The sequence below is a fragment of the Macaca nemestrina genome, chromosome 5, assembly GCF_043159975.1.
Source record: "Macaca nemestrina isolate mMacNem1 chromosome 5, mMacNem.hap1, whole genome shotgun sequence".
Taxonomy (NCBI): domain Eukaryota; kingdom Metazoa; phylum Chordata; class Mammalia; order Primates; family Cercopithecidae; genus Macaca; species Macaca nemestrina.
Window position 1 is genome coordinate 140,889,584 of NC_092129.1, and position 18,798 is coordinate 140,908,381.

General features: G+C 43.9%; 1 protein-coding gene across 7 annotated transcripts in view; it reads left to right on the forward strand.

The window, feature by feature from the left end:
* Window positions 1-12,935, forward strand: part of LOC105489613 (ubiquitin specific peptidase 49) — a 98,191-nt gene extending 85,256 nt beyond the window's left edge. For 5 of the 7 annotated variants that reach the window (XM_071097066.1, XM_011754564.3, XM_071097063.1 and 2 more), the window contains 5 exons: window positions 2,531-3,914; window positions 5,540-5,744; window positions 9,540-9,648; window positions 10,558-10,763; window positions 12,738-12,935. In XM_071097066.1, coding sequence (XP_070953167.1) covers window positions 2,559-3,914; window positions 5,540-5,744; window positions 9,540-9,648; window positions 10,558-10,763; window positions 12,738-12,928 — 2,067 coding nt within the window. In that variant the 5' untranslated portion in view covers window positions 2,531-2,558 and the 3' untranslated portion in view covers window positions 12,929-12,935. Of the gene's footprint in view, window positions 1-2,475; window positions 3,915-5,539; window positions 5,745-9,539; window positions 9,649-10,557; window positions 10,764-12,737 lie in introns of all 7 variants that reach the window. The other 2 variants (XM_011754566.3, XM_011754558.3) reach the window with 2 other exon arrangements.
* The last annotated feature ends 5,863 nt before the right edge of the window (window positions 12,936-18,798 follow it).

An 18,798-nucleotide genomic window follows, 5' to 3' on the forward strand; every position in this document is an offset into this window, starting at 1 on the left:
ACGTCTGGCTAATTTTTGTATTTTTTTTAGTAGCGATGGGGTTTCACCACGTAGGTCAGGCTGGTCTCGAGCTCCTGACCTCAGGTGATCCACCCACCTCGGCCTCCCAAAGTGTTGGGATTACAGGTGTGAGCCACCACGCCTGGCCTTTTTTTTTTTGTTTTTAAGGGACTAAGCCAGGTGTGGTGGCTCACACCTATAATCCCAACACTTTGGGAGGCCAAGGCAGGAGGATCACTGTGCCCAGAAGTTTAAGACCAGTCTGGGCAACACAGTGAGACCCCCATCTCTACAAAAAATAAACAAAATTAGCTGGGCATAGTGGCATGCACCTATGATCTCATCTACTCTAGAGGCTGAGGTGGGAGGATCACTTGAGCCCAGGAGGTGGAGGCTGGAGTGAGCCAAGATCACACCACTGCACTCCAGGCTGGGTGACAGAGTGAGACCCTGTCTCAAAATATATAAATATACAAGTAGACAGATAGATATAGATAGATAGATAGATAGATAGATAGATAGATAGATAGATAGATAGATAGATAAGATAGAGACAGGTCTATGTTGGCCAGGCTGGTCTTGAACTCCTGACCTCAAGCAATCCTTCCACCTCGGCCTCCCAAAGTGTGCAAGCCACGGTGCCCAGCCTAGGGAATTTTAAGTTCTGGTATTGAGGGGAAAACGCCTTTCAAAGTTCCAAAGATACAAAAAATTTTCTTTTAAAATAGTTGTATAGCAGCCTGGCGCGGTGGCTCACGCCTGTAATCTCAGCACTTTGGGAGGCTGAGGCAGGCGGATCACGAGGTCAAGAGATTGAGATCATCCTGGCCAACATGGTGAAACCCCGTCTCTACTAAAAATACAAAAAAATTAGCTGGGCATGGTGGCATGGTCGCTTGAACCCGGCAGGTGGAGGTTGCAGTGAGCTGAGATCACGCCACTGCACTCCAGCCTGGTGACAGAGCAAGACTCCATCTCAAAATAAATAAATAAATAAATAAATAGTTGTTTAGCTTCTTTCCCTTGGAGAAATTGCCCATAAGGCTTCTCTGATGAACAATATTGAAGAAGTATTATGGGAAGGAAAAAAAAAAGAAAACATGCTTAGGATGTTACTACTGTTTTAAAAAACATTTTCATATATATCAGCTGGAAGATTTGTTGCTTTTTTTTCTTTTGTTTCGGTAGTTTGGTTAAATATTATAATACCAGTAGCCACTTCACCTCTTGTACTAAGTCATATTTGTCCAATTCTTTACTTACCTATCCTTTCAGTAAAGAAGGTAAAAGTTTTCCCACCCTTACTGCAAGATGCAGATGTTCTTTTCAAAAAGACAGATGTTGGCTGGGTGCAGTGGCTTACACCTGTAATCCCAGCACTTTTGGAGGCTGAGATGGGAGGATCACTTGAGGTCAGCTCAAGACCAGCTTGTGCAACATAGTGAGATGTGTCTCTAAAAAAACAGGCCGGGCGCAGTGGCTCATGCCTGTATTCCCAGCACTTTGAGAGGCCAATGCGAGCAGATCACTTGAAGTCAGTAGTTCGTTCAAGACCATCCTGGCCAACATGGTTAAACCTCGTCTCTACTAAAAATACAAAAAATTGGCCGGGTGTGGTGGCATGCGCCTGTAACCCCAGCTTCCTGGGAGGCTGAGGCAGGAGAATCGCTTGAACCAGGGAGACGGAAGTTGCAGTGAGCTGAGATTGCGCCACTGCACTCCAACCTAGGCAACAGAACGAGGTTCGACCTCAAAAAAAAAAAAAATGCATAAAAAATAAAAAACATTAAAAAACACATATACGGCCGTGCGCGGTGGCTCATGCCTGTACTCCCAGCACTTTGGAAGGCCGAGGTGGGCGGATCACCTGAGGTCAGGAGTTCAAGACCAACCTGGCCAACATATTGAAACCCCATCTCTACTAAAAATACAAAAATTAGCCGGGTGTGGTGGGGCAGCATCAGTAATCCCAGATACTCGGGAGGCTGAGGCAAGAGAATCGCTTGAGCCCGGGAGGCAGAGGTTGCAGTGAGCTGAGATCCAGCCACTGCACTCCAGCCTGGGCAACAGAGTGACTCCGTCTCAAAACAAAAAAACCACATATACAATGTTCCTTTGTCATGTCTCATAAAAATTACACTTTATACTGGTGAGGACTTTCTTTTTCTTATTTTTATCTTATATCCTGTTATCTCTGCTTGAAAAATATTGCAATCGACCTAAAATTGACATTTTTATTTGAGGCTCTTCATCTCTCCCACTGGTATGTGAAACACCATAAAGTTTCAAATTTGTGCTAACCCTTCCGTAAGATTCTTCCTTTTTAAGTAATTTAACTGTCCTGTAATTCTCTGCTTTTATACCAAATGTGCCTTTTTTTAACTTTCAAAGGAACCAATTTGGAATTGAAAATGAATGAATCTAGAGTTGAAATACCCATTGCAAGTCTTTTTCTTTTCTTTTCTTTTTTTTTAGGAAAACATTTTTCTAAAAGAGTTTTCTTTTTCTTTTTGGGGGACTGTCGTGACAGGCTGAGAGAGTGGCGACTTCTATAAGACATGGATAGATGCAAACATGTAGGGCGGTTACGGCTCGCCCAGGACCACTCCATCCTGAACCCTCAGAAGTGGTGCTGCTTAGAGTGCGCCACCACCGAGTCGGTGTGGGCCTGCCTCAAGTGCTCCCACGTGGCCTGCGGCCGCTACATTGAGGACCACGCCCTGAAACACTTTGAAGAGACTGGACACCCGCTAGCCATGGAAGTCCGGGATCTCTACGTGTTCTGTTACCTGTGCAAGGACTACGTGCTCAATGATAACCCAGAGGGCGACCTGAAGCTGCTAAGAAGCTCCCTCCTGGCGGTCCGGGGCCAGAAGCAGGACACGCTGGTGAGACGCGGGCGGACGCTGCGGTCCACGGCTTCGGGTGAGGACGTGGTCCCGCCGCAGCGCGCTCCTCAGGGACAGCCGCAGATGCTCACCGCTCTGTGGTACCGGCGCCAGCGCCTGCTGGCCAGGACGCTGCGGCTGTGGTTCGAGAAGAGCTCCCGGGGCCAGGCGAAGCTGGAGCAGCGGCGGCAGGAGGAGGCGCTGGAGCGCAAGAAGGAGGAAGCGCGGAGGCGGCGGCGCGAGGTGAAACGGCGGCTGCTGGAGGAGCTGGCCAGCGCCCCTCCGCGTAAGAGTGCACGGCTGCTCCTGCACACGCCTAGCGACGCGGTCCCGGCCGCCTCGCGCCCCACCACCCTCCCTACCTCACGCAGAGCGCCCGCCGCCACGCTCAAGCTGCGTCGCCAGCCTGCCGTGGCCCCGGGCGTCACGGGCCTGCGCAACCTGGGCAACACCTGCTACATGAACTCCATCCTCCAGGTGCTCAGCCACCTCCAGAAGTTCCGAGAATGTTTCCTCAACCTTGACCCTTCCAAAACGGAACATCTGTTTCCCAAAGCCACCAACGGGAAGACTCAGCTTTCTGGCAAGCCAACCAACAGCTCAGCCACAGAGCTGTCCTTGAGGAGTGACAGGGCCGAGGCATGCGAGCGGGAGGGCTTCTGCTGGAACGGCGGGGCCTCCATTAGTCGGAGCCTGGAGCTCATCCAGAACAAGGAGCCAAGCTCGAAGCACATTTCCCTCTGCCGTGAACTGCACACCCTCTTCCGAGTCATGTGGTCCGGGAAGTGGGCCCTAGTGTCGCCCTTCGCCATGCTCCACTCAGTGTGGAGCCTAATCCCTGCCTTCCGCGGCTACGACCAACAAGACGCGCAGGAATTTCTCTGTGAGCTGCTGCACAAGGTGCAGCAGGAACTCGAGTCTGAGGGCACCACACGCCGGATCCTCATCCCTTTCTCCCAGAGGAAGCTCACCAAACAGGTGTTAAAGGTGGTGAATACCATATTTCATGGGCAGCTGCTCAGTCAGGTATGTGTGTGCCTACCATGACAATGAGAGGCTTGTTGTATGTTAGTTTGGGCTTCCTGTGAGTGCCTTCCCCTGGTTATTGGGCTAATAAGAGTAGCCAACATTTGCTGTGATTATGCATTTTTGAGGGTGGCCATTGTACCTTTTATTCTACTGTACATTATGATGGCCTTTTGGGGAAACTTGCCTAGTGTCTTTCCGGCCAGATTTTTAGTTTAACTTGCCACATTGCTTAATTTTCAGTGAATATCTTTAACTGTTATTGAAGATATGGGTAATATAATATTCTCATTGTTATAATTAAGTACTCATTGTTGGTGTGCCATCCTTTGATCAATTTTAGGGAACAGATTTTGCCTGTAACTCTGGTTCCATAATAGTTTGAAAGAGCTGTCTCCCTTCTTTACATACAAGGAAGGAAGATAGCTAGGAGCATGCTAAAGACCAATGCAAGCCTCCTTCCTGTTCCCCATTACATTTCCTGGATCTTTAGCCATGTAACCTAAGCAAAGATTCTGAGATAAGGCCTTATGAGAATATGCAGAAAGAGTATTCTTATAGTTTGAAAAAAAAAAAAAAAAAAAAAAAAAAGACGGGCGCGGTGGCTCACGCCTGTAATCCCAGCACTTCAGGAGGCCAAGGGGGGTGGATCACCTGAGGTCAGGAGTTAGAGACCAGCCTGGCCAACATGGTGAAACCCCGTCTCTACTAAAAATACAAAATTAGCCGGGCGTGGTGGTGCATGCCTGTAATCCCGGCCACTTGGGAGGCTGAGGCAGGAGAATTGCTTGAACCCAGGAGGCGGAGGTTGCAGTGAGCCGAGATCGCGCCATTGCACTCCAGCCTGGGTGATAGATGGAGACTTTGTCTCAAAAAAAAAAAAAAAAAAAAAAAACGTGTTGGGGGGCGGATTGGTGGGCAACTTAAGAGATTCAGGTAAAACCTCTACACTGTGCTTGTGTCTTGGTTTTTAGGGTTTTGAAAGAATGATGAATGGTATGGAAAGGGAAAATTTAATTAGGTTTTTGTTTTTGAGCATGTAAAAGGGGAGTATTTATTAGCACTTCTTCTGTCTCCCCTCCCCTTAGGAAGGTGCACCTGGGAAGGTTATAGTGGGAATGGAGGTCTAATCACAGCATTTTGAGGCTGTGCAGACAGAGGGGTTCAGTGTAGGGCTTCTGCAAGTAACAAAGGCAAAAAGAGAGGTGTGCTGGGCTCAGTGGAAGGTCTAAAGTCAAGAGGAGGAATTACAGAGTGAGGGAAGTAGGCAGGGACCTGCAGATTCTCTATATCAGACTGATCCCTTGAGAGACTGCATAATAACTTGCAGTCTGTGCTACTGTACTGTTGAATGTTAGAGCATATTTTGGGAGAGGAGAAAGGCGGGTTGGTATAGTCTCTATGCAGTATGGTTTTTAAATTCCAGCTAGCATCCCATAGTTAGAAATGTACATCAGAAGTAATATACTCTAATTCTTTTAAAGTTATGTTTATTATTTTAATATTACTATTTTTTGAAAATTATACACTTAGTTTTGATAAAGTGTGTCTTTTATGAAGCAAGTAAAACTGTACGCAGGAAGCATGGAAGTTACATAATCTGTAAATCAATCTTTTCATTCTAGGTCACATGTATATCATGCAATTACAAATCTAATACCATTGAGCCCTTTTGGGACCTATCCCTGGAATTCCCTGAACGCTATCACTGCATAGAAAAGGGGTTTGTCCCTTTGAATCAGACAGAGTGCTTGCTCACTGAGATGCTGGCCAAGTTCACAGAGACAGAGGCCCTGGAAGGAAGAATCTACGCTTGTGACCAGTGTAACAGTGAGTGCTGTGTGGAGGAGGGGGCGTAGTGGGGAAGTATAACTGGAATATCAGTTTAACGTGCTGCTTTGTCTTCTTTAGTCAAAAGTAACACTAATGATATTGAATGGTTCTAAAGCATCTTTTAAAGATCTCTTCCTCCCATTTTTCTAAAAATCAAAAAACATGGACTTGTTTTAATTATGTATTAAAAAACAAAACAAGGCTGGGCGTGGTGGCTCGTGTCTGTAATCCCAGAACTTTGGGAGGCTGAGGCAGGCGGATCACTTGAGGTCAGGAGTTTGAGACCAGCCTGACCAACATGGTGAAACCCCGTCTCTACTAAAAATACAAAAATTAGCTGGGCGTGGTGGCAGGTGCCTGTAATCCCAGCTACTCGGGAAGCTGAGGCAGGAGAATCGGTTGAACCCGGGAAGTGGAGGCTGCAGTGAGCCGAGATCACGCCATTGCACTCTAGCCTGGGCAACAGAGTGAGACTCTGTTTCAAAAAACAACAACAACAATAACAAAAAATGAAACAAAGACCTAGGAGTTGATTGACCTCCTGATTGACATTAGTTGTCATCTTGGAAGGGATTTTAAAGTGTGGCTCCTGAAATGGGGACTCTGGAATGTTAGTACTTAGCTTATTAGTGCTATGGGGCTGCTGCGTAAATTAATGAATGTAGAGTCCAACAGTTCTTACTTAATCTAAACCCAGATGGAATAGCCTTTCTGAGGGATGCGATATCAGAAAAGCATGCTTTTGTAATGAACTGGCAGACTTAATGTCTGTCAAAAGTGATGCTAAAGATTGGTACAGTGGAACCAAGAAAGTAAGTCTTAAGGTACATTGCTCAGTGGCAGCTTCATGAAATATTTCCTGCATTTTTTTTATTCTTCACATGCCTGAAAAGTTCACATTTCAGAGAGGGTCATAAGGAAGTATTTCTGTGTTGTCTGTAATTTTAAAATGGAACTCTTTACATATGGTTACAGAGGCGTGTTATACAGGGCCCTTCCGTCTTGCCACACTAACACTTAATGCTTCTGCTAACCCAGTATGGACAGACGAAATGCAGAGCAAATATGTGGATGCTTATGTTTGAGGGTTGTGGCATATATAGATTTGGAAACTAAAAGTATAAAGTTAATGGATTGTACAGAGACCTAGAAATCCATTTTCAGTCACATAATAGTTTAGATTACCAGTTTTGAAGAAAAAAAAAAATGTTAGGCCAGGCGCAGTGGCTTATGCCTGTAATCCCAGCACTTTGGGAGGCCCTAAGGTGGGCGCCATTGCACTCCAGCCTGGGCGACAGAGCCAGATGCTGTCTCAAAAAAAAAAAAAAAAAAGCTAAATTGTGGGAAACCTGTTCCACTCTTTGAAGAATCAGAACAAAAATCAAAAGTCAGGCTTGAGGCCAGGTGCAGTGGCTCATACCTGTAATCCCAACACTTTGGGAGGCCAAGGCAGGAGGATTGCCTGAAGCCAGGAGTTTGAGACCAGCCTGGGTAGCACAGCAAGACCTCTTTTAGGAAAAAAAGAAAAAAAAAAAAACCCACAAAGTTATGCTCGATATCATTTTGCCATTTCAAAAGAAAATTTGAAATTTTATACCTGGCTAACTGTAGACTCACCTATCCTGTTCCATTTTGAGATACAGAGTCAGGTGAATCAAATTGTTTCATTAGAGTAATATGAAAAAAAAAACAAAAAACAAAAAAACCCAGTGATTCCTGAAGCCTTTTACTTGTAATGAACAAAAGAATATTAACAGCTTTAACTCCATCATTTTTGGATATGATAGATTAGGCAAGAAATAACTTTGGTTTATCTTTACAAGAAAGGATTGTTCTTTGGTTGTCAGATGTGCCAATTTATCAGGATTTCTCTAGGCAAGTGCAAATAATGCCAGAGAAGGAAACCTATGGTGAGGAGATGAGATGCATTGATCTGTTGCCTGTGAAGTTTCAAAACTGTCAGTCTTCTACCTGTCTTCCTGGACAGCTTAATGAAATGGAGACAGAACTGATCAATCTCAATTGAATCAGTAATTTATTTTTCTTTGTGAATTTCATTTTAGGGAAACAAAGCCTGACTCTATATTGTCTTCATCTTAGCTCACATACTCCCTCTGCTGAGGGTGGTAGTCACTGCCAGGGTTCCTAGCCAGAGCTGCAGTAATTTTCAAAAAAATGGTGAATAGGAATATAAAATAAGGCCAAGCCCCTCTTTGAATTCCATTTCTGTTCATGCCAGCACATATTGTGACTACACACCCTGGTAAAAGCTTCTCCTATGGCACAACTCATTCTGATGCAGTCTATTATGAGAAGCTACACCTCCACATCCTATTGTCACAGAAAGCTCTGTGATACATCATCTGGCTGTGATTTGCTACCTTTCATGAGTAGTACAGACAGGACTGGGAATCAGATGCCCAGCTCTTCAGACACTGAGCCCATGATATCAACAGCTCAAGACAATTAGCAGAGACTGCCGTAGAACACTAATTTTCTACTCTCATCCATTTACCAGTTTAATATAACAAAACAGCCATCAGTAAATGGTTACAGGAAAGGCTTCTGATAGAAACTAAGATAACTCTGTTTCCATTGTTTATTTGCTGAAATTTAGAAATGCATTTCCTAAAGGCTGGGCACAGTGGGCTCACACCCACAATCCCAACACTTTGGGAGGCCAAGGTGGGAGGACTGCTTGAGGCCAGCAGTTCAAGAAATGCATTTCCCCCACATTTAGAAACAAAATTAGAGACTGATCACTAGTTCTGCTTTGGAGTAGATGAATTTAGCCACCTGTCAGCTTTATCCTTGTATGTCCAGCAATGTGCTTTTATCTAGGAAATATGTTTCAAAAACTAGGCACAGCATAAAAATATAGAACCAACAGTTTATTTTCTAAATGTTTGAATATGCCATAAGCAAATCATGCTAAGAAAAATGTGTTTAAATACTCTATCATTTAGTAATCTTATCCTTTTTTTCCTAAGCCTGAAATATATGCATTATTCCCTATTTTACTGGTGAGGAAACGGAGGTTCAGAGTTTTGAGTAACTTATCCATTAGCACACAACTAGTTGTGAGCAGGAAGTAGAATTAGGCTTACCTAGTGCAAACAAAAAGCTTCTTAAAATCATATTGTGGGGTATCATAATTGAAGTTATAAGCCATTGTAAAGACATGGAGCCTTAACATATGCTTCTACTCTGTGTGCTTGCTGTTGCACGTTCCATTATATTCCATTATACGCAAAGTTCCTGATGGCAAAAATTGGAAAGATTTGAGTTGCTTGTAACAGTCGACCCAAATAACAGTGACTTAAAATGAGAGGTATTATTTTTCTGTTACATAAAACAAGTCTGAAGGACATTCAGGGCCAGCATGGTGGCTGCATGGTCATCAGTGACCCAAGCTATTTCTGTCTTTCTGTTTTACTATCCTGTTGCAAGACTTCTGTCTTCAAAGTTACCTTTTGGTCCAGGAGGAATTCCAGTAGTTTCCGATAGTGGGAAGGCCAAAGGGATGCACCTTACAAGTGAGTCAGCCTTGTATAAGCAGAGTCCCATGCAGTCATTCCTTTCATCTTAGCCAGAACTTCCATGGCCACACCATGCAGGCTTGTGAAGCCGGGAAATGCAGTCATAAAGGGGGTCACATTGCACTCCCCAAAAAATTGAGGTTCAGGTACTTAGAAATATGGAGAATGCATATTGAATGGCAAGTCACTGTCTCTGCCATAGCTAGAAAAAACTCTTCACAACCTATGTCTTATACCTTCCCAAACCACATAGGCAAACGACGAAAATCCAATCCCAAACCCCTTGTTCTGAGTGAAGCTAGAAAGCAGTTAATGATCTACAGACTACCTCAGGTTCTCCGGCTGCACCTTAAAAGATTCAGGTGAGCTTGCTGTGGGAGTCCTAGCTGGGTGAGAGCTGTGGGAATAGCTGCTCCAAAGGCTTTGGTGAGGGCAAATGTCTTCTATGGTGTTGGGAGGGGAAGCCTGTTCACTTGAGACCTTGTGTTTTCCATGGAGATTAAATCATTCACATCCACTAAGGCAAATTAATGTGGGAGCCCAGCAGGACTGGGCTTTTGCTGTCATGCGCCTGTGTAATTAATTATCCAGCCTGCACTGGGTATCTGTGCTTAAAGATTTTCTAGCCTGGCTTGGACTTATGTAGAGGTTCATCTTCAGGATGAAATATAAAATAATCTGGAAAAGAAGGGCAGGCAGGAAACTACAAAAAGACTGTTGCTTGAATTGCTTGTTTAGGGATCTCTAGGTTTAGAGTACTTCATGGAACATTCACAGCAAATAAATGGGCCAGGCGCAGTGGCTCATGACTGTAACCCTAGCACTTTGGGACGCCAAGGTAGGCAGACTGCTTGAGCTCAGGAGTTCGAGACCAGCCTGGGCAACATGGTAAAACCTTGTCTTTACAAAAAATACAAAAATTAGCCAGGCGTGGTGGTGTGCACCTATAGTCCCACCTACTTGGGAGGCTGAGGTGGGAGGATCACCTGAGCCTGGGAAGGTTGAGGCTGCAGTGAGCCTTTATTGATCACACCACTGCACTGCAGCCTGGGCAACAGAGTGAGACCCTGTCTGAAAATAAATAAATAAATAAATAAATAAATAAATAAATAAATAAATAAATGTGAACATTGATTACCACCATTTTATTGATGGGAAGACCAAAACCAGAAGGTTTAATTTTCTCAGTTCCCTGTTTTATTAATACCTACCTCTACCTACAATTGTATATGCCGGTTTTTACTAGTAACAAGCTTATATCCATGTTCTAGGTGGTCTGGCCGTAACCATCGAGAGAAGATTGGGGTCCATGTCGTCTTTGACCAGGTATTAACCATGGAACCTTACTGCTGCAGGGACATGCTCTCCTCTCTTGACAAAGAGACCTTTGCCTATGATCTCTCCGCAGTGGTCATGCATCACGGGAAAGGGTTTGGCTCAGGACACTACACAGCCTATTGCTACAACACAGAGGGAGGTGCGTGCGCTTTACTCTGTGGGGTGGGGGACACGGAAAGGGGTTATTTGTCCACATTTTATTGTTTTCCTTTTATTTCCATCCCATGGATTACCTAGAGGGAAATTACATACATGAAAATCCAATGGCAAGAATTGTGAAAGTTGGGTCAGGCGCCGTGGCTCACACATGTAATCCCAGCACTTTGGGAGGCTGAGGTGGGTGGATCACCTGGGGTCAGGAGTTTGAGACCAGCCTGGCCAACATGGTTAAACCCTGTCTCTATTAAAACAGTACAAAAATTAGCCGGGAGTGGTGGCGGGCACTGGTAATCCCAGGTACTCAGGAGGCTGAGGCAGGAGAATCGCTTGAACCTGGGAGGCAGAGGTTGCAGTGAGCCAAGATTATGCCACTGCACTTCAGCCTGGGTGACAGAGCAAGACTCTTATCTCAAAAAGAAAAAAAGAATTATGAAAGTTGGATTCAAATTTTGGGTATATTACTAAGTAACAACGTATGGTTGTTCTAAGAATTAAAAGGAACTGACATGTAAAAGTGCTTAGAACAGGACCTAGGCCCTGTGCAATGGCTCACGCCTGTAATTCCAACACTTTGGGAGGCAGAGGCGGGAGGATTGCTTGAGGCCAAGGGTTCAAGACTAGCCTGGGCAACATAGTAAAAACTTACCCAGGCGTAATGGTGTGCACCTGAGGTCCTAGCTACTTGGGAGGCTGAGGTGGGAGAATTGCTCGAGCCCAGGAGTTTGAAGTTGCAATGAGCTGTGATTTCACCACTGCATTCTAGCCTGGGCAAGAGAGTGAGATCCTGACTCAAATAAATAAATAAAAAGAGCAGTTGCCTAGCACATAGTGCTTATTCAGTCACTGTTTGAGGATATTGTAGTATTATCAAAAATATTGGTTATTGATAATATTACTATTGTTGTGGTAATGCTACTTCTGCACACCCCAGTTTCCTTCTTGGTTATGCAGAAACAGTAGAACCTGTGTAACCTCAAGGAGATACTGTATAAATCTCACTAGCCGCAGCTTATAAAGCTGAGAACATTTACTGAGCACTTACTATGTTCTTACTACTTCCCCCGCCATGGGAAGTGTGGGGATGCAAGGGCCCCTCCAAAGGTGCTTTAGGTCCTCATCCTCCAGAGTGGAGTCTTCCAGCTACTGCACTGACTGATGGGCTGCAGATGTGTTTTCAGCTGTTCACTGTTCTTGAACTGCACAGCCCTTGGGGCAGCCAGAGCCTGTGAATAAATACTTTTGTTCCTTCTAAATTTTCCTTTATCACTCCCCTCTATTTCCATTTCTCCTCTCCTCCTCCCCTTCCTCCTCATCTTCCTCCTCATCTCCCCATTGCTTAGCCTGCAGTATTGCAGCTATCTTTCTAGAAGGCTCTAGTGGACAATAAAAAAGCCTGAAGAAAACAAAGATAAAAATTGCAGTCAGTCGGCCAGGCGTGGTGACTCATGCCTGTAATCCCAGCACTTTGGGAGGCCGAGGTGGGCGGATCACGAGGTCAGGAAATCGAGACCATCTTGACTAACATGGTGAAACCCGTCTCTACTAAAAATACAAAAAATTAGCCAGGTGTGGTGGTGGGCGCCTGTAGTCCCAGCTACTCGGGAGGCTGAGGCAGGAGAATGGCGTGAACCCGGGAGGTGGAGCTTGCAGTGAGCCGAGATCCCGCCACTGCACTCCAGCCTGGGCGACAGAGCAAGACTCCATCTCAAAAAAAAAAAAAAAAAAAAAAATTGCAGTCAGTTGATAAGCGGTACTGTGGGGTTTGGTGGGGTTAAAGCCAGTGGATACACAGAAGTCTGTCGGTTTCATTTACCTGTCCCTTCCCCCACCAATCATCGAGGGTTGGCTCTATTCAGAACTTCTCTGTCCCTTTCTTCATCTCCTGATTTTGCCTGCTGACTAGAAATATGAATTGGGTAGTCATTTTCTCTCTTTTTCTCCTTTGGTTTCCTAGGTTTTTGGGTCCACTGCAATGACTCAAAGCTGAATGTATGCAGTGTCGAGGAAGTGTGCAAAACCCAGGCCTACATCCTTTTTTACACTCAAAGAACAGTGCAGGGCAATGCAAGAATCTCAGAAACCCATCTCCAAGCTCAGGTGCAGTCCAGCAACAATGATGAAGGCAGACCACAGACATTTTCCTGAATGGGAGGCATGTATCAAAGACTGGCTTTTGTGTATTGGTGTCCATACATCTTTCCTCTTATAGGAAATAAGGCTACTGCAGGAACAGATTACTAGGTTTGCCTCACTGGGTCTAGAGTAGAAGGTGCCAGGTGATTCGTGTCCTGTCATAAATTTTGTAGTCTTTCTTTTGAATGAGTTTGGGAGTTCCCTCCTTTCCTAAAAACAAAAGAAGTAACTTCTATGAAGATCCTTTCATCAGTTGCTTCTGAATATAGAGGGATCTAGGTGGAAGAAAGGGGGAGTAAATTAATCATATCCACACAGGAGAGCAGCCATGTTTTCTCTCCATTATGTGATTCCCCTGCTAAGCAGGACCTCCTTGCAGCACCAGAAGAACCCTCCAGATGTGAGCAGCCCTGGACAGACCGTGTGAGGAGGGGCCCTGGGCTAGCAGTTTGCTGGATGGGATTGGCTTCAAGATGGGAGATGAAGTCTAAAGGGTTTATTCCCACAAAGGAAGTAACCTTCAAGGGTTCAAAACAAACTTCCTTTTTTGGGGATAGCTGCTGAAGAGTGGAGTGAGATGCATGGAACAAATTTCCCCATGCAAAATGGGATGGTTTTCGTATGTCATACCCTCCCTACCTGCTGCTGTCATTTAATCATTCCATACTTCTGAGACTGGCATGAATACCCCTTCATTCTAAAGAAGGGGCAGGTCATATAAAGAAGCAATAGACCAGCACATGTTGCATGTTGAGCCAAAGGACACTCCTGGCTATCCCAGTTCTGTAGCAGATCCCTGGTTCAGGTCTAGGGCAAGCACATGGTTTGGTTTAAATTGATTCTTAGGTTTTCTCAGAACTCAATTGAGGGTGGGCAGAGATAGCTGGTGCTCCAGGGCTTATTGAATGCCTATCACCCGTTCTCACTTCAGTGCAGCATGCAGCTTCTTAGCCTGCAGCTTCTTTCTTGCTCCTGGAGAGGTAGAACATTCATGGTCACAGGGTTTGGGAGCTTTTGGTTTTCTAGGGTATGTTAACTGCTTAGGAATCCACCTCGTACATATCTGAAGAGTTGATTACCGATGGCCTTGACCTGTTTCCTCCCAAATCTGATAATCCCTACTGTTGCTTTACCCCCCATACTCAGTCCATCAGAGAAAAAAAACAAGAGTGCCCCGTCCTTTCCCCCAGTGCTAGTAAAATACATCGTCCTTTTTAAATTGGGTCAGTTTCTAAACAGAATGAAATTGCCCAGATAAAAACCCTTGTCCCCATCAGGTGCCACTTCATTCTTAGTTCTTCACTTAGATTTGCTGGTGAAAGTGAATGCAAACCCTAACTTTTGTTGCTGTGGTTGCTGCAGTGAGCCTCACTCAGCCTGTCACTATAAATGCTCATCTTTTGACTGAGTATATCGTATTAATGTTTGAATTCAGGTAGAAGTACAGTTGTCACTTGAAGGGAGTAGATGTGGAAGGGAGTTCGGGGAGGGGTGGGAAGTGGGGAAAGCGAGGCTAAAGAATGAGGATTATAGCTTTAGCAATGTTGATGAGCCACATTTCCCGCACAGATCTGTAGCATTTGCTGTTGACTTTTTGAAATGAACTCTCCCATAGGCCCTGCCAGGCAGCACTGAGACATGGAGGAAATTCAGACAAAAAATGGCTCACCCTGATAGGGAAGGAATGACTATATTTTAAATTAAACTTGCTTTTTCCAACACTGTGAGATTTCTGTAATATTTAGCTTTTATTTAGAAGCGATAGCGTATGGCATTTTTTATGCTGTTTGGTTTATATTGTCTACTGCAGGCTTCTTTGTATAAGCTTTGCCTGGGCTCACCCTCTCCTGGACACTGTTTTAAAGTGTCACCGCTGTCCATGCTGCCAGAGGCTCTGATGTGAAGCTGTACTCTCAAGATCCAAGTTTTTAAGTCGGCATGATTAGTAATGACTTTTTGTGGCAATAGAAAAGCCCATTAACTCAAAAAAACCAAGGAGAGTAAAAAGGGAAGGAAACTATGAATCGTGCCTCATCTTTCATTGAATCCTATATTTATTATTCTAGAAAAAGAGAACTTACAAGATAGAGAAGAACTAATAGAGCATCTACTTTACCCCTCAGGCTGTCCAGTGGGGATAATTACTAATAAACATTTAATGGAAAATTCAAAGATCTTCCAATTTAATTTTAAAAAATAGTTTTATACCAAATATTATAAGGATTTATTAAGCAGATTAAGGACTTCATGAAATAAGTGCTTAGCTGAGCACGCATATATCAAAGTAATAAAAGAAACTAACATCAGAGTCTCCACTGAGCTACACATTTGTGAAAGGTGCCCACTGCAGTTACAGACACCTCAGGTACCCAGAGGCAGCAGCACTAGACACTTAAGAAGTTGGTATTTAAGGAGATTTTTTATTAAAGAGTTCCCTGCTGCATAAGCCAATGGCTATTGTGAGTGAATTGTCCCTTTGCCTTTAATTTATTTACATATTGGGTATAGATAAATGTCTCAGTTGCATCTTAAATTGAATCATTCTAAAGAGAGGAAAATAACCAGGTAAAAGCTGACTAGATGCTGCCAAATCAAACCCAAGGTCTCCTAACTGAACCTTAATGGGCCTGCTTCTCTCCCAGGGCAAGTAGTTAAGAGTCTCGTTCCAGGAACCCTTTGTAGTTAGTTGGCTGGCATGTTTACTTGCTGCTGTAGCCAGCCAAGATGAGTGCACCTAGGCCCTCAAAAAGGATTTTTTTTTTACCTCAATCTAGCCTAACTCTCATATCTGTGGTTGCCTCTGAGATGAACATCCATGCTAGTATAAAAATAGTTAGGAATGCCCTTGGCAGCCAGGAACTGAAGCTGTTATTAAATGGTAGTCAGAGCTCTTGCCAGCTTTGATCCAGCCCCTCAGTCTTGGAGTTATGGGGCAGGGTTGGGGGGCAGTGCTACACTGTAAAGAATTTCCAGGCTGGGCGCGGTGGCTCACGCCTGTAATCCCAGCACTTTGGGAGCCCGAGGCGGGCGGATCACAAGGTCAGGAGATTGAGATTGAGATCATCCTGGCCAACATGGTGAAACTCCATCTCTACTAAAAATACAAAAATTAGCTGGGCGTGGTGGCACGTGCCTGTAGTCCCAGCTACTCGGGAGGCTGAGGCAGGAGAATCGCTTGAACCCAGGAGGCAGAGGTTGCAGTGAGCCGAGATCGCGCCACTGCTCTCCAGCCTGGTGACAGAGCGAGACTCCGTCTCAAAAAAAAAAAAAAAAAAAAATTTCAGACGTCTCTTAAAATGTCATGAATAAAATTGGAAACTATAGAAGTGTTATGTGTCCTATGGACTCAATAGCAGAGTTTATTTTTGTCTTTAATGGCAAGGCTTCTAGAGTCAATGATTGTATGAGTTTGCTACTCTGGCTGTGCTTACAGCTCCATCCAAGTATAAGGGAAGAACCAATGAGGTGGATTGGCTGGCAGTGGGGCATGCCCCAGCATAAGCCCTAGAGAGGTTGACAGTAGTGCAGAATGAAAACTTGGTTGGGGATGGCGGGTGGTGGGAGGAGGGTGGGCAGGCCGGGAGGGAGAAATGGAGTTTGTTTTACTTACTGACAAAGCTTTGTGAACTAATTTTATACAATTCATAAAATTTGGTGCCTTGTACTCAATTATGGTTTGCATGGAATTGAAAAGATTAAGGGAAAGGATTTCTTGTCATTTCAAGTGGCAAATGGGTCTGTGTAGTGTTTAAAGGACATCTGGTTCACAGACTTTTAAAAAGCATTTCATGTTTCTTGTGTGTGAATGCAAATTATTCTTACCAGCAAGTTCTAAAATTATATTACAATGTCCAAATTCTTTGTATTTGTGACTGTTCATCAAATGGCTGTTTTTCAAGCAGACTATGTACTCCATTTGTTTTTCACTTCCCTTGTCACGTTCCATACATTAACTTGGGCCTTTTAAAATCAGGCTGGGGGGCTACCCCTTCTTAAATGTATACTATATCCCTATCTGAGGTTACATCTTGTGAGTGGAAGGGATGCTTTCCCAGGTGGTTGGGAGAGCACAAATGTTCAGAAAAGGCCTTTTAGTCTTTATCAAAACAATGACTAATGCTGGGCAACATATAGCAGAAGTCAAACAAAAATGATTCCTCCTGAAGTGGTACCTTCATTGGTTCTGATGTTCTTTTGCAAAAAATGTCCGGGAGCAGTATAGAAAACCTCTGTATGTGAACCACAGATTGTAAGGCAAGCCAGTGCACTGTGTAATATGCAAAGGGAGTGGTGCAAAAGAGAAGGCACCCATCCTAGCTCTCCATGCCCTTCCCCCCTCCGGCAGGCACTGACTGAGATGGTGCTGAGTGGCTGTGGAAGGTGCTAAGACCCAGTCTCTTCACTGCAGGGCTGTTTACAGCCAGTTTCTTTTACTCCGACCTTAAGGTTTCCACTGAGCTCCTGAAACTTCACCAAATGGTGTTTAAAAGTTTACCACTCAAATGCACACTTGAAAATTGGGTCCCTCAGCCTCATTACTGAACTAAATAAGTGAAGAGGTTGTATCTTTGGGGTAAAACTTTCCATGGCCATTTAATTTTTTAACTAGTTAAGCACGCATCTTCCTGGTGGTTCAGACTTTTTAAGTCAGCACTAAAGCTGAAAAGCGCCTTCTAAATATGACTGTGACTTTAGTTTGTATCTTACGTTTAATAACTGTTCTGTTGGGCCAAGACTATGACTTTAATTACTGTGTACTTATTCAACCCACACTCTGCACTAAATACACCATAGCTACTATAGCATTGTGACACTCATTTTTGTGGACTCATTCCATACTTCCACTGGCATATTTCGTTTAAAATCTAGCTAGAGATTTTCATAGTACTGTGTTAACTAGCCAGGGCTGAAAAGTGTGACAGGATATAAAATTGACTTTCCTTGGGGAAAATGTTGTTTTGGCAGTAATGAAGGCCAATTCCTTCATTTACAGAATTAATGATTACTTATCAATTTTTGAAAGTTGTAGATTAAGTAGTTTTATTTACTAAATTCTTAACCACTTTGAATAATTAAGCCAGTTTAAGTGAAACATTGGCTGGACACGGTGGCTAGCACCTGTAATCCCAACACTTTGGGAGGCCAAGGTGGGAGGATTGCTTGAGGCCAGGAGCTCAAGACCAGCCTGGGAAACAGACTTGAAATCTTTTCAAAAATGTATAAAAATTTAAAAATAAATAAATGAATCCTTACTCAACCATCATTATGGCTTTAAAACCCAACCAACAGTAAACACTTACTTGAAGCCAAAACAGTAAATTTTGAATAAAATTTGAATTATGCTTTTGGAAGCTGCCATGTCTTAATTCTTGCTGGATTTTGATTTTCAATTTTGGAAGTTTTTATCAAATAAAACTGTTCAGTCATGAGTATATCAGGTAGCAGCCTTTAAGGATCTAAGTTCCATTCCTATAAAGAACAGGAGGTGCTGGTATTCCTTGTCTTAGCAAGTGGTCTGATACGGGTCTTAAATGGGGGTTAGCATCTATACTATGGCTTAAAAGTTTCCTCCTTGGTCACCATTTGGGAGGTGATGGCTTCTAAGCTAAGCTTTGCTCTCATGTGATCCTTCATCTTAATACCCAGTAAAATATAAACCTCTCAGAGTCTACCCAGTGTAGACTCAAGGGTCTTGGCTTCATCTTCAAGATCTATCTGATTTATACAAAGAATGGTGCTGTTTTTATATACATACTAAAAAAATTTAATTCTCAAGCAATTTTCTTAATATTTACGCCAGCAAGGTCAGGAAAGACTATTTTGTCCTGTTTATCTTTAGTAGTGAACAAACTGCTAAAGACATCTGTCATTCTTAACAGGCC